Below are 12342 nucleotides of genomic sequence, written 5' to 3'. Positions count from 1 at the left end.
AGGGGGGAAGCATGAGGTTAGACAGGTAACCAGTGGGGACTGGGCATCCAAGGGAAGCCCAAGTGTAGCTGGAAGCAACATCCCTGCAGTTCACAAGTTCCTAATGTAGCCTAACCACCAAGATGGATCAACACCCAGGAAAGGGTTCACTGTGACTCCTCTTTCTGCCAGTGATGTATTTAGCATGCCAGAGACTCCTGCTCAGTGTCCCCCTCAAATACCTGGCTCTGAATGGCACCCATAGCTGATCAGAGCTTACGTTACACAGCAAAGCTGCCCTAGTTTGTAAATCAGAGGACTGATGCACAAAGATGTTGTATATGTGGTCTAAGCTCTTATCTTTGCACAGTAGAAGAATTATGAACAAAATCCATCTCTTTTGAGATTTCCAGTTTTGTTGCCATCAACAAAACCCTTTTACACGGACTTTAAAATCATGAAGTATTTTCTTCTGACTGCAATACTGTGCCAAATATGTATTTTATCACTTCAAAACCCAATTTACTGCTAAAACCCTGCACAAATGCTTCAGAGAAACTTTTAAGATCCTGCCCAGAAAACAAGGAAAGATTACTGAGATTAATTTTGTGCAAACAAACCTCTGCCTAAATCACCAATCTGTTTCTTCACCCTAAGATAAGTACCTTGATATAGGCACCTTTACATAGAAGTAGCCTAAAGAAGCCAATGAAATTCCTTGACAAATGCATGATGTATACCAACTTTTTACGGTACCTGAGTCAGTGAAGGTGGGGATAACAGAAGGACAACTGAAAGAGAGAATGAGATAATGAGAGGGGAGAAGAAAGGAAGAGAGGGAAAGGTGATAACCAAAAGGTTGTAAGGTCTGACTGAAGAAAAAATAAAAAAGACCCTTATGAAGAGAGTTACAGATGAAAAAATATAAAAGAAGGAGAAGGAACAGCTAAAATGCAAGGTGAGATACAAAATAATAATAAAATAAAAAGGGACGGAGAAAGTTTAGTCCTTTCAAAAGCTCAAGCCAGTAATTCTTTGTCAAGCCAAACTCCCCTTGATTTCAGTAGGAGTTTTGCCTTAATGAGGACAGCAGGATAGTCACCAAATGCAGCTTTATTTCCTATACTTGAATAACAGCAAGGTATAGCAAGATACTCTGTTGTTGAAAAAGACTGCATTTTTGAAGGAATATGGATATTAGGGGCCAGGCAGTATAAGTGTAATTGCCACAACCAGCTGAGATACATCAGTGTGCATCAGCTGACAATGAGGCCCTTTGTGCTGGAAAGAAAGAGAAAAGATGAAAAAACAGACTCATGCCACCTTGCAAATAATCAAATTAAAGGTCCAAAATTATTCCAGGAAAGTTTCCATTGACTTCAGCGATGGCTCAGAAAACAAATAAGATTCTTCAGTCCTTCTTATTAAAAAAAAAATACTATCACTACAACAGTGAATATGAGTGACCTATTTATTTTGTATCTGTATTGCTCTTGCTGAAATTGTAGGAAATGAACTCATGTGGTTCACAGAAGTATTCTTTGATTAGGCTGTTTTCAGGCAGAAAGACAGAGAAAGTATCTTACACAGATATTGTATTAAAATACTGAAAACAAAGCATAAGATAACTAGATTGAAAATATTCTTCCGACCTTTGTAGCAAAAATAAAGCCAATTTTAAAAGCTAGACGCTCATCTGGTGAACAGGATGAAGATTTTGTCTAAGTAGTGGTCTTAATGGTCCATGTAGAAATCACATAACTGATTTCCCGTTTATAAATCATAAATTAAAGGAGCTCTCACTGAAAGTATAATTGGACTGTGGGTATGTCAAATGCAAAGCCTCCAATTTAAAACCTTTTACTGTTTTAGATGTCAAAACCAGGAACAGACAAAATACCACAAGTAAAATCTGAAGAATTACCAATAAAAACAACAAAGCAGATATTTTGTGTGAGAACTATGAACAGCAGAAAAATATCCTGACTCCACTTGATCACATTGCACACAGTAATAATACTTATTATTTGCAAGACTTTGCAAGAATACCAATCTTATCCACTGTACGGGAAATATCAATTCTCCCTGACATATTAATAAGAGTCATCCCACCCAAACCAATAAGTCCAGAACGTGTTCAAAGCTGGATTCATTCAGCTGCTGACTGGACAGCCAGCCAGCAATTCTCAGGTATTGCACAGTCACATTCACCTGTTGATTTAGAGATTACAGGTGGGAGCTTCCTTCTTAAAAGAGCCCTCCATCTTAATGATTAGACACACCTAAGAGTGAATCAAGAGAAAAATGGCTGGTTTGGTTCATCAATGACAGAACGATAAAAAATAATCAAACTCAATTATTGTTTTCTGCAGGACTAAAATTATGCTAAAGAAATTCACTGCCATCTGTAAGCTTGTTAAAGTTGATTTTCTTGTTCTGGTTTTCTTCCTAACGATGGAACAGCATTGTCTATTTTTAAAGAAAATAAAAGCCGCTTGAATAATAACTTGTTTTTCCCAAGATAGAACAAATCATAGTGATGGGCTTTAAGAATGGTTACTGAATTAGAAACGAGAATGAAAAACAAGTATTTTCCTGCTCAAGGTTTTCGTTTTAATGTGTTTTTATTTTTAACTTGATTGAGTGCTGATTACAGAAAATTCAAGGCTATCAGGACATTAGACTGCTCAATTGACTGAAAAGTTTGATGACGTTTCTAAAAAGCAAGGCTTGTTGGGAAATGAAATCAGTACCAATGCTCCAAGATAACTCTTGGGGAGAGAGGTGAATATTGCTTAATAAATAATGTTAAATGAGATCCAGCAGGAATTGCAGGATCCAGGAGTGCTCTTGGAGCTCCTGTTGGTTCCCTGGGCTTATGTTGCTTATGCAACACCACTCACACACTCAGCGTAAGGGCCTGCCATTTGACTGCATAAGGTAGACCTAAAATACGAATAGGCATTCATACAGTTCAATTATGTGCTGCATTTGAGTTTCTTACCAGATAGCATGCAGAAATTTTAAAAAATTATCATAAGGACTTGCACATTGCTGAGTTTCAGATTGTTGCTGCTGTTTTAACATCACTAGATCTCATCTAAAAGCTAGCAAGGAAACACACAAACATGTAAATACATTATACTTTGACCATTGCTTAAGCGATCAGTAATACACAGTTTTTGCTTTAGAATAGCCATGGTGCTCATGATCTAGGGAGTTTAAATCTGCTTCTCGGACAATTAACAAAATTGTCTGGTTTAGTAACTAGCAGCCAACAAGATGTTATTGTTTGAACCAGTGCTTAAGTACTGTGGATAGCTGAAGAAAATTAATTTCCAAGACACAGTCCTATTCTCTATTTGGAATTTCAAAGCCTACTCTCATATGGACAGATAAAACCATAACTACAGCATTGCCAGGTCAGGAAAAACAACCATCTCTCCCCAAATCCTCCCTCTGACACCAGGCAGCAGCAAAGGCTTGGGAAGGTTTTGCGAAGAGGGTAGGCATGTGGCAATATTACAGTCTCCCAGCAGAGACTTCTTCAGCCAGGCATTGTGGCTCAGTATTCAATGCCTTTTGGTGGGATTGCTTCCGTGAACGTAATTGCTTTCTGAACCTACTCGAACCCAAGAAGATAAGACTGTCTATGCTTGGCATGTCTGCACGGATAAATAATAGGACACCAGGGAGGGAGCTTGAGCCCTGTACCCTGCTTTTTCCATCACTGCGTAAGCTTTAGCTCATCCCCTGGCTCTGCTTTGGAGCATTTCAACTAGTTTCTTCAAACCAGCTCTTTCCACGGCAAATATGCTACAATGGGGCCAGCCCTGAGCAGGAAGATGCACGCCACCACAAGCCACTTGGACTGGGGAGCCTACGGGGGCCAGACCCCGAGAGACGTCATTTAGCAGAGCACACACAGCCACAGGGACCTTCTTGCCCAGCCATGGGTGCCAAGGAGCGCGTACAAGAATAAGGCAAACCAACAGCGATATTTCCTCAGGAGACTCACCAAGCTTCCAAGAATTTGCAGCTCAGAACTTCCTAAGCCAGAGGCAGTGGTTTTGTATTTAATAGCCCGTGATGGATTTCTCTTCCATGAACTCATCCAGTCACCTCATTAGCTGATGTAACCTCTGAGCATCCACATCCTGTGGCGAGCAGCTCGGCAGCCTGGCCACGCTGCATGAAGAGCCACCTCCTCTTGTTTCAGTCCCGACAACTGCCTACTTCATCCGATGTCCTCTCTGTGAGCAGTCATCCCCAGCTTGCCTCCTCCACGCTATGCATAATTTTATGGATTTCTGTTGCCTCTCCTGCCCCTCGTTGCCTTATCAGCCCTGTCGCTACTTGTGCAGAAGCCTTGCTGTTCCTCTGATCACCTTTGCTGCCCCTCCCTGAATCTCCTCCCTCCATACACTTTTGAAATCGGTGGATCAACAACACATGGTATTGAAGATATGGGTACACCATAGTTAATAGACTGAAATAATGATTTTCCTTTTTTTATTATTTCAATTTTTTTCTTAGAAACTCCTAATGTTCTATTTGCCCCCCCTCCCTTTTTTCCCTAAACCCACATCTGAACATTGCATTGATATTTTCTGAGTTGTTTGTGGAAGATTTAATCTAACTTTTTGCATCTTCAGTGACTTGTAGCAATGAATTTCTATGATTTTGCCTCAAGTAACACAAACTTTATTAACTTCCAGCATGACACATTATGTCTGAATGCAATGCATATTACATTCACCTGACACAAAGATACTCAAAGAGAAAGGCTGGTTGAAATGCCCAGGTAGATGACACTTTGTCATGCTGGCACTTCTTCCATGTTTTGAAATGACCAAGAGGGTTCATACCTGAACTTCCAAATTTCCATTCTGATCTCAAACCCGCATAAGCATCCTTAGATTTTTTTTTCCATATCATCATTTGACTTGTCTAACAATTGTGGTTTTGAGGCACAGATCCCTAAGAATAGTGTTAAGGAGATGAAACACAATTTCTGTCATTATCAGGCTAGCAAAAGACCACCTGTTTTACACACTTGTGCCCAAGCAGGAGAAGGTGAGCGAACCTCTCTGTACCCACCACGTACAAGGTCATTTCTGGAGTATTCTGAAGCTTCTGGCATGGAGTTGGGCATGCACCTGCTGTACATACACAGAATAAAGCAGTGGCCTTGCCTCGAAGAGCTTGAAGATGAAGAACAGGACAAGGAACAACAGGCAGGTACTGAGAGAGCAGAGAGCAAAGTGTGTGGCAGTGCTATTTCCTAGCGACAAAGGTCCAAGCTCACTGGTGACCTAACTGTTGTAAGAGCTTTATTCTTCTGAAGCCACAAGTGAATTGTCAGGCTGATGCTTTTCAGCCTAGCTTCACGGGTGCCAAAGGATATTCCTCCCAGCTGTGGTAGGCAGCATGCAAGAAACAATGGTCTCTGCCATGGTCCTTGGATAAAGGAAGAGAAGTGTCTTTACCAACGTGTTATTAAACGCAACATTTGGGTTGGACTGAGGTGTGCATCATGGTTTGCCTTCAGGGGAAAAGACGCAAGAACTGAAGCATAAAAAACAGCACTTAACCATCCCACCCAAATGTATATGGAATTTATGTGTGTGAGTCCAATGGAGGTGTCCCCACAAACCCCTCAGCCTCATCTGCTGAGATCCCTGAGCCACCACAAGATAAATGCAAGGAGCAGAGAGTGAACCATGCTTGGAGTTTCTCAGATGCTTCTAACACAAACCTACAGGGTCACATCACATCAGTGTCCTTCCTGCACCACAACTCTTGCATTTCTGAATTCAGATGGTGATATATTAGTATATATATCCTGTGTGGCACATAGCAGATCTTACCCCTGCCTCCCCCCTATCCCCAAACAAACAAACAAATAAACAAACAGAAAAAAACATACTCTGTAATGTCAAAAGCATTGCTACATACACATCCATATGTTCTGCTTAAATAGTATTGCATGGTATTTCCTTTTCAAACTTCGGTATCAGTCTCATAACAAAAAAGCCAGTGTCAGCTGATGCTGATTTCTCCTAAACTTGCAGCCTGAAATAAATTTGCTAAAATACAAATATTTGCATGGCCTCAGCCTAGTTTTTCAAAAACAAGTCTTAATAAGACCAAGGATCAACAGAAAGCTAAGCTAAATACAGGAAGATGACTGGTTTTTATACAGATAACGATCTCTGCAAAATTTGCAACTCAAGTGCATCTGCCCTAAGAGCCTGAAAGCAAAACTATAAACAAATGAAAGTTACTTAAATTCTATACCATCCAGCTTAGGAAGGAAAGAAATGAAGTACTCATAAAATAAACAGTTGAAATAAACATTTTCAATTGTTTTATATTTACCAATTATCAATTGTATAGTGATGAAATTTGTTTGCTCAAAACTTATGGCTGAACATAGGCAACTATTTAAATTATTATGTTTGCTGTGCAAAATGTCCTATCCTTAAAAAATGCTAGAGCTACAAACAATCAGTTGCTGATCTTAATTTTCCTACGTTAGGCAAATGAGTTATGATGCAACACCGGCTACATGATTATTTACTTTTTTGTTTCCACAGGACTTCGCTATTTTGATTTATTCTTAATATAGTGAGCTATAAATTCCCCCTCCAGTTAAAAAAAGTGGAAAACCCGTATAAGCTTCCAGCAGGAGTCACCAGCTGGGTTGACTCCTTGAGGTCCACAGCAGAAAAGTCTTGTGTTACTTAAGTGGGGCATACAAAGTCACCACCTCTCTGTGGCAAAGCTAGTGCCAGAAAAAGGTGGGCAGGCAGCAGGATGGGTCCCTGGGGTGCTGCCTGCTGGCGGGGTAGAGAACGAGGAGGTGAACAGCCACATGGGCTCACAGTGACTCCTGGGCTCCACAACTGAGCTTGCCCTTCTCCAGGTCCAAGGTGCACAACTGGAGCATCAACATTGCCCCTCATGGCAAGGAGATGAAGACAGTTGCTGTGGGGGAGCAGAGAGAGGGGTGAAGAAGGGGAGGAAGGGGCTGAGGACCATGGAAGGCAGTGTGAGGGGGGAGATGAGACGGATAAAGAAGCTATAGTGCCACGATTCAATTGCTGAAAGCTTGGAAACTGCTGTTTTTGCAGGCTCAGATCTCCTGCCCCTATCCACCACAAGGCTCCCTCCACATTTTTCTGCCCACCATTCTTTCTCTGGGTCTGGGTTTTCCACCTCTACTTACAGTTCCAGCCCTTCCCCTGCACATTGTTCCCAAGCTTTGTCAAGTAATGACCCCCTTAAGTCCTCTCACTTAACCCAAGGTCCCTGCCCTTCATTTTTACCACATCTCCATCACCGGTGCTGCCGCTTCTCCCTTCCAGTCCCACCATTTCTTGTCCCGACGCATGCGAATTAAGCCATTTCCTCTTCCTTCTCCACACTGTCTCCATGCCAGCAGGCACACCCAGCCACCAAGGACACAGCCGAGATAGTCTTCACTGCCTACGGAGCTCACCGCAGCAGTAACGTGTCAGAAGAAGACCTGTGGTGGAAAGTCCCCTCATCCCAGGAGGATGAGCAGTAGCTCAGCATGTAGCAGTTGGGGGCATTCAGCATCCTCTGTACGAGTGCTACGGTCAAACCCTCAACACCCAACCACCACAAGCATGCAACCTGAGCATTGCGATGAAATGATAACTGAGGCAAATTCTGGAAGGCTTTCATAGGCTCAACGTAACGCACACCCCCGCCACAAGGTTGATCCCAAGCCAAGTATCTTTTTCCTGCTCCAAAGCACAAAGCCACAAGAATTCAACAGTCTCAATGAAAGTGTTTTCAACGGAGCCAAAAAATGCAGATTCACAGAAAAACAAAGATTGAGGTCTCCCTATGCAGGATGAAATATACCTAAACCATCTTTGTCAGATATGTGGCCAAAGAATACATTTTCCTCTCACCACGTTCTCAGAAACAGCTGAACCATTTTATCTGAAACTTCCCAAAGAGATTCTGTCTTCAGCAAATACTCAACCCGGAAAATGTCAGCCTAGTTTTAAGCTTAGCAAATGCATAAGCACCTGAAAGCAGAGCATTGTATTCGAAAGCACTAGGTAATTTTAACCATAGATAACATTTCTGCCGAGGATAAAATAGCAACGCCTTCAAGTGCTGGGCTAGAAAATGGGACAACAGTTGCAATTCTGTCAAGTGCAGTCTATGGGTTCAATCCTGTGTGCCTTTAGTCGTGAGGGAAAGCAATTTTAGGCAAGCCTACCGCCTCCACGATCTGGGGCAGGGCACAGAAGTGTGGCTAGCTTGGGGAATCATCCTGGAATCGAATACCTGGATCGGGAAAAACCTTAATTTCCTTTCACGTGTTCAGTGGAGATAGTGTATCGTGTGGGAATCACATCCCCTGGAGATTCCCCGTTCCCAGGCCATCCCTGTGGAGTGACTCCGTGTCAACATTCACCTAGAGAAGTGCATGCAGGATCGGGCCCTTCGCCAGCCACCAGCTTTCGGAAATCAGTCACGGCTCAGCACATGAGCAGGCTATGCCTGGAAAGCGTGAACACTAATTATTCGGTACCACCAAACAAACTAAAACCACGGGACGCAGAGGAACATTTCGTGCAGGGGGGAGAGGGCGATCATTTTCTGCTTCGAGAAAAGGCAGGGTGAATTATGCCCACTTGTTGAGCGGGCACGGAAAGCTGGGGTGAGCCGTGTCCATCCTGGGGAGCCCCGCAGCCCTCCCGGAGATTTAGCACGGCGAAAGGATGAAAGTTCCTCTGCTGGCTGCAGCGCTCATAACCGCTAATTATTTCTGAGTCACTCGAGTGAAAGTAAACTGCCATCCTGCAGACAGCTGAGGAGTACGGAGGAAAGTTTATTATGGGCGAGCGTGCCTGCTAATTGACAGCCGAGCCCGGTGACCATAGGGGAAAGAAAGCACGGCGGCACAACTCCTCGCCGGAGACGTCCTGAGCTGCCTCTGGGCAGCGCATCCGAGCCTCCCCTCGTGGGGGCACGGGGAGCAAGCGGGAGCCGGGCTCGGGGCTGCGGCAGCAGCGGCAGCAGCAGCAGGGCTCTTCCAGCGGGTGCCACGACCTCTGCTCCCCCCGGGGACCTTCCCCATCCCCAGACCCCACACCGCCCTTGCGGCCACACCAAGGCGAGGCCGGGGTGGGGGGGGTGGGGGGACATTCGCGTGTCCCCAAAAGGGACATCCCCGTCCGGGGGGGGGACCGGGACAGCCAGCCCCGCACACGCTCCACGCGGAAACTTTGGGAGCGGGGGGCGGGGGGGGCTGTCACGCGTGGCGACGGGGACCTATGGGTGTGGGGGGGTCGCGGGTGGGCGCCCCGCGGGGCGGAGGGAGGGCCGGGGCCGCAGCGCCGCGCGTTACCTGGGCTGCCGCTGCTGCGGGAGCGCGGCGGGGATGCCCCAGCCGCCGCCGCCGGTGCCGCCGCCGGTGCTGCTGCCGGTGCTGCCGCTGCTGCTGTCCGCGGTGGCCACCTGGGCTCGGGAGCCGCCGCCGGTGCCGGTGCCGGTGCCGGTGCCGGTGGTCTGGCTGCCGCCGCTTCTCCGGTGCCTGCCGGTGCCGCTGCGGCAGCGGCCGCCGCTGCTCCAGCCGCGCAGGAGGCCGGCCTCGGGAGCCGGCAAACTCTTCGCCGCCGCCGCCGGGGAGCCGCTGCCGGTGCCGGTGCCGGTGCCGGTGCCGGTGCCGGTGCCGCGTCTCATGGTGCGCGGGGCCGCCGCATGCCGCGCTGCTGCCGCCGCCCCGGGCGCCTCGGGACCCGGGCGCTCCGGGGCCAGGGGCTCCGCCGGCAGCGGGAGGCCGCCGGGAGCCCGGGCTGCCGCGGGGGGGCGAGGAGGCCGGGGGCCGGGGGGGCTGCCGGCTCGGGCTGCCGCTGGGGCATCAAGTTGGCCGCGCGGCGGCGGGGGCTGCGGGGCCGGGAGTTGGCCGCGAAGTTGGAGGCCGGCGGCCGAGGCGGGGGCATCCTCCCCGGCGGCCCCGCATCGCCGCCCCCGCCGCCGCCGCCGCCCCGGAGCCGCTCAGCCGCCGGAGCTGGGGGGGCGCGCCCCGAGCCCCGCGCCCATGGGCGGCCCCGGCCCCGGCCCCGGCTCCTCGCCCGCTCCGGCTTCCCTCCGCCGCTCGCCGAGGAGCGGAGCCGGGGGGGTAACGGGGACCCCCCGCCGCCGGGTCCCCCCTCCCCGCCGCGCCGCCGAGCGCCCGGGCTTCGGGGAGGGCCGGGCTGGGAGGTGGGGAGCGAGAGGGCTGCGGAGGAGCTCTCCCTCCCCGGCTCCGTTTGCACAAGTGCAGGGAATGTTCCACTGACCTACATATTTTTCCAAACATACGTGACCTTTTTTTTTTTTTTCCTCTCTCTCTCTCTCTCGCTCTCTCTCGTTCTGTGGGAGGAGACAGGCGAGGATCCAAGAAAAGGAGAAGCTGGAAAGAGAACGAAAGGGGAAGCAGGGAAAAAAAAATAATTAAAAAAAAATCAAATAAAAAATCAAATAAAACCTCGACCGAAAAACCCAGCCCCGAAATCGGGGCTGCTTGCACAACGCCCCGAGCCGGCAGCGGGGGCTTTGCACGGGGCCACCCCGGGAGCCACCGGGGTCCCCCCCGGCCGGGCAGCGCCCAAGCGGAGCCTGGCACGGCCCGGCACGGCCCGGCCTCGCCCGACGGCCCGCGGGGACAGTGCGGGGACAGCGGGACCCCGGCGACCCCCGGGCGGGCTCCCGGCCTCGCCGGGCACCGGCGGTACCTCCCGGCTCGGTTATGCAACGCCACACCGGCAACTAGAGCAGAGCCTCGACACACAGCTCGCTCTCTCTTTTTTTTTTTCCCTTTTTGCAAAGTAGGTCATTCCTTTTATTCCCCACTTTACGTTATTTTATTTTATTTTTTTCCCCTAATTCTCCTCCTGAAAAGTAGCCAGTGGGAGATGAGGCAGCGTGTTGCAGCCCTTTGCTGCTTTCGCCTCGCTGCTGCCGGCTTCGCAGCGCAGTCTGGGGGCTCCAAGCTCCGGGGGGGAGGCAAGAAACGGGGGCTGCCCCCGGCCCCAAATCCCCCTGTCCCATTGCTACGCCGGGAGCGGGCTTCTCTGCCACCTGCAAGGGGGTTTTCCCGTCCGTCCTGCCTCCCTTCTAAAGCCCTGACAAAAGAGGGCTCGCGGGGAGTGGGCTGAAGGCTGCTGTGGGCATCCCCTCTGCCCCATCCCCTCTTGCCCCTTCCCCTCTGCCCCATCCCCTCTGCTCCAACCCCTCTGCTTCATTCCTATGGCTCCATCCCCTCTGCTTCATCCTCTCTGCTCCATCCCCTCTTCTCCATCCCTTCTGCTCCATCCCCTCTGCTCCATCCCCTCTGCTTCATCCCTATTGCTCCATCCCCTCTTCTCCATCCTCTCTTCGCCATCCCCTCTGCTCCATCCCGGCCAGGCACGGCGACACAAGCAGCTGCTTAGTCGGGAGCATTCAATCCCGACTGCGAATAATTAATTAATAATTACAGGCTACGGAAAACCGTCGCGCTCTTCTGCCGAGTGCCTTTACGCCGTGCTTTATACAGCAGGCGTGACTAATGTTGAAAGGGTAAAGTTGTTTACTTTTAAGCAAGATTAAATACAAAACTTTGCAAAGCTCCTCCCTTCCTTTGGATGAAACCCAGCGTGTTTTTTTTTTTTTCCCCATTTGGAAATTGTCAAACAGTGGTTAAACAATCCTCTGGCAAACAAGTAGTGCCCGAGGGAATAAAGCATCAGATACATGGGGAGTGGAATAAAAGACATTTCTGTTCCTGAGGTATTTTTCTTGTGTTGCACAATGAAGTATAACATCAAATCTTCAAGCCTTGTAAGGTTAGAGAAAAGGAACTTCCCATGATTACATACCACAGGATTTGATAGTCCAGCCCTTTTGAAAATGTACCAAAACCCTGCCCCGAAACAGTTGCACAGGCTCAAAAGCTGGGGAGAGGACTGCCTTGAGGACAACGCTGAGATGAGGGGCAATCAGCGAGGCACTGGGACGCGCATGGAAAACCACATCTGTACCATGTTTTCACACTTTCCCTGTGAATGCGCAAGGACTCCATTGCACAAGTGGGCAAGTGAAGCTGGTTGAGGTGTGTTTCTTCATTCATTCCCTAGGTTACCAGCATAAACTTTAATTAGGGCACCAACCAGCAGGCTGGCAGAGGGTGAGGCAGGGTTTTCCCAGCGCATACCTGAGCCCCGTTGTGAAACACCAGCCTCTCGAGGCGCGCAGACCTTCCTCCAGTCCAGTGGCAAATGGAAAATAACTGAATGCTATCAGTGCCGCGCTTGGCTTGGAAGTTAACCAAAGGACTACGCTGGGTGCCAC

The 12342-nt window shown here is 48.8% G+C and overlaps 1 protein-coding gene across 5 annotated transcripts in view; it reads right to left on the bottom strand.

The window, feature by feature from the left end:
* The window catches only part of NPAS2 (neuronal PAS domain protein 2), a 101183-nt gene extending 89624 nt beyond the window's left edge, over positions 1–11559 (bottom strand). For 2 of the 5 annotated variants that reach the window (XM_080601569.1, XM_080601570.1), the window contains exon 1: positions 9377–9853. In XM_080601569.1, coding sequence (XP_080457695.1) covers positions 9377–9711 — 335 coding nt within the window. In that variant the 5' untranslated portion in view covers positions 9712–9853. Of the gene's footprint in view, positions 1–7310; positions 9223–9376; positions 10424–11489 lie in introns of those variants that run through there. The other 3 variants (XM_080601568.1, XM_080601571.1, XM_080601572.1) reach the window with 3 other exon arrangements.
* Between the last annotated feature and the right edge of the window lie 783 nt (positions 11560–12342).

This window comes from Anser brachyrhynchus (assembly GCF_964034855.1).
Source record: "Anser brachyrhynchus genome assembly, chromosome: 1".
Taxonomy (NCBI): domain Eukaryota; kingdom Metazoa; phylum Chordata; class Aves; order Anseriformes; family Anatidae; genus Anser; species Anser brachyrhynchus.
This window is presented reverse-complemented; position numbering and strand designations above follow the sequence as displayed.